The sequence below is a fragment of the Ixodes scapularis genome, unplaced genomic scaffold (assembly GCF_016920785.2).
Source record: "Ixodes scapularis isolate PalLabHiFi unplaced genomic scaffold, ASM1692078v2 PGA_scaffold9__187_contigs__length_104089568, whole genome shotgun sequence".
NCBI lineage: Eukaryota > Metazoa > Arthropoda > Arachnida > Ixodida > Ixodidae > Ixodes > Ixodes scapularis.
Window position 1 is genome coordinate 91385314 of NW_024609884.1, and position 3282 is coordinate 91388595.

Below are 3282 nucleotides of genomic sequence, written 5' to 3' on the forward strand. Positions count from 1 at the left end.
ACACTGTCTGCCAATTTTCTTAAATAAAGCACAATTGTAAGTGAGCCCGCCTACTTTCAAAGCAGCTTTGCAGCACGTGCAGATATCAAGCAGCCTCTTTCGAATACGAGATGATGTATTTCAAAGCCATAAAACAAATGCTAAAGGAAAGTGGGCAATAATGAGCTTACAAAGCACATCTGAACTGCTTTATTAGACGAAATCTTTTCTCAGAATAAAAGTGAAGATATATACATATATACACAAAACAGGGGAAACATTTTGCAAAATATGTCTTTTCAGCTGCACCCACACTTTGGGAAGCACTGGCATATTGTCCAAAAACAGTACACAATAAATGCATCGAAGGCTCCAAGGATGAGACCATAGCTTGGAGACTGCACCTATTTCACAAGTACCCATGTGATTAAGGCATTACTGGATGCCATGGCTTATGCATTGTATCGTTAATGTGTGCTCTCTTTAGAACATAGTGCAACATGCTTAAAGGGCAACTCTGCTCAAGCTGATCCACTGAAAAAAACAGATTACTTCAATGGTGTCAGTTAAAGTTGTTGTTGTTCCTCCCGGTGGTGTGGGAGGCAGGTTCCGCTCCGAAGGTCCGGAGCGTGGTGACACGAACGTCGCTGAGTGACGGGTCGACTCACTGATTGAATAGAACTATGTGCATTTATTTACACTCTAGTTACAAGTCCCAACTTGGGAAACCATCCTTCCTCGTCTAAAGTTTCGACCCCCGTCCCCAATTTCTCTCCATCAAATCCCAAGTCCGAATCCCTCAAAATCCTCTCCGCGCTCTTTTTGTAGGCCCGTAGGGGCCTCCTTTCCCCTCGGGAACCGACCAATCTCTTCGAATTCTGCCACTCACACGTGGTACACTGTTCTCCAATGGTCGACGAGCTGTCATCCTGTCGCCCCAACTGCCAAACCTAAATTCCTTGTAGTGTTGTTCTCTGCAAATTTCCCAGTCTGACTGGCGCCAACCGCTAAATTATTGCATCGGGCAAAAAGGACAATTTTACACTAAGCGGCAAAACCCTCTGCATACACGCACATTCGGTTATAAGCCACAAGCATCTTCCAACGCGGGCTCTTTCGGTCCGGGTCCAAGCAGACTCCCGAAACCCGAGACGCTTCTTAACGACCGCGGGGGACGGCTCCCGCATTCCAACCGCTCTGGCCCCGCCGACACAAACATAGAAAGCTTAAAAAAAAGAAATGCCGACTGAACTCTGGAAAGTTCTAACAAAAGAAAACACGTTCATAAATAAGCATGATTTCTATATACCTAAATAAATGCATAGTTCTATTCAATCAGTGAGTCGACTTGTCACTCAGCGACGTTCGTGTCGCCACGCTCCAGACCTTCGGAGCGGAACCTGCCTCCCACACCACCGGGAGAAACAACAACAACTTTAACTGTGTCCTAAAGGCCAGAATTAAAATATGCAATTATGTGCAACAGAACTAAACTTGTGTGCCTCTTGAGCCCTGGCAGCTGCTCAATGCCATAGCTGTCGCGGCACTACAGTTGCAGTTACAACTACCTCAACAAGTAAAACATTTTTTGCCTCAAATATAATTTACGCAAGATGAGAAAGCCACAGTTGCTGATGAAAAATTGCCGATTACCAGGACATGTATCAAATCAAACAGAGTTGCCCTTTATCATGTTTCACTCATCTGTTTCTGCACCCTGTGGCTCCTTAATCAGAGCAGGCTGCAGGTTGCAGAGCCCCGCAACAGTAACAAGAATGTCGTCAATTTTGTTTTGCTTTGCTAAATATGACGAGGGCACATGGTTCAGTATGCGAAAGCATTTCATCCGACGGATTGACCTTTCCACATGTATTCGCAACTTGGCCAGTCTACGAGACACCACCACGTCGCGTGCTGCCAGCTGCTTCCCCTTCGTGAATGAGGGCAGAGCGAGTTCTACCCCGATCGGCAGAATGTCGGTGATGGTAAAACCCCTGTCTGCCAGGACTTCGTCTCCATACTCCAGATAGTCGAGGAGTCCGGAGTTGGCCGTTATGTAGCGGTCACTGGCGCGCCCACCGTAGGCCTTAGAAATAAACATAACAAATCCATTCGGTGCCACTGCGTGGAGCACCTTGACGGTGTTGTGGCTCTTATAAAAGCTAAACATCTTTCCCCTCCTCAGGAGGTTCTGTGGCCTGTCTGAAAAAATTTCAAAACAGTCAATGATGCACGTCGTGCGAGGCATATCCCTAAAAACATCAGGCAGTGACATTCTGATTGTCTCAGTGGACAACCAAAACATCAGGTATTTCCTGGTAAGCTGTGCCAGGTGTGGGATCCAAAACGAAAAAATACGGCTGACGGAAGCAGTGGAAATCTGAAAACGAAATGCCAAGTCTGCAATTAGCAACCCCATGCGAAGCCGCATCAATGTCAGCAGAATCTGGTCCTCAACAGACATGACAAATGAGGCTTTAGCGAGAGATGTCGCCAGTGTAACATACTCATAAAAAACAGGCTTCGATAACCCAGTAAAAAAGCGAAACTGGCTATCGGGGATCGCCTCGTGCATTGTTGAAGTCGTTTGACTGGCCCCTTCCGTGACTTTCGGTGGCATGGCCACAACTGTCGAGCTGTAGCTATGATCAGGGGCAGTTTTCTCATACTGTACTCCTTGCTCTTTAGTTTTTTTCTTCTTACAGTCGCACCCGCAGTTGGAGCACACGGTCTCTGTGTGGCGAAGCACGCTGTAGGTCAGCGATGATGCAGCAGGGTTGGGGTCTGTGGCAATGCTTGCGTCCTCCGGGTCAGCTGGCAGTTGTGTATCAGGGGGCACAATGCCATCTTGGTTCACTGCGAGACTGGACGAAGGTCCTGCAGTGGGTTGAGTGCCTTGAGATGGATAATTCACCTTCCTCCTGCCCTTGTGCAGCACCCTCTGGACAGAAAATTACAGACAGTCAGAAAAACACACATTTATTGCTGCATGACACAACACCAGGTAGTTTGGTGGAGAATGTTATGCCTACCTTGTTTTCCTTTCCAAGGTGTTGAGTTGGATAGGGGTTCATAAGAGTTGGCCTTCCATCGGGGAAGTGGATGGAGCAGACCTGAAACAAAAATAAACAAACTGATTACAGATGCACATGAGAGGCAATGCTTGCATTTAGTCAATCTTTATTTTTTCCTTCAATAAAAATAGTGAATACATGTTCCATCTGCAACAATCCTCCTAAAATCATTCAGGTATCCATTTAGTGGTTTGAAATCCCAACTGAATATACAGGATTCAAATGTAAA

General features: G+C 46.4%; 1 protein-coding gene across 1 annotated transcript; it reads right to left on the bottom strand.

The window, feature by feature from the left end:
• Positions 1-1675: 1675 nt before the first annotated feature.
• Positions 1676-2443, bottom strand: LOC115314093. Its single transcript, XM_029973096.3, has one exon. It carries the CDS (start codon positions 2441-2443, stop codon positions 1676-1678), a length of 768 nt encoding a protein of 255 aa, XP_029828956.2.
• Positions 2444-3282: the final 839 nt, after the last annotated feature.

What these genes read in the sequence shown, in the direction of transcription:
- LOC115314093 (XM_029973096.3), bottom strand. Translation starts at nt 2,443, where the DNA reads ATGTCTGTTGAGGACCAGATTCTGCTGACATTGATGCGGCTTCGCATG.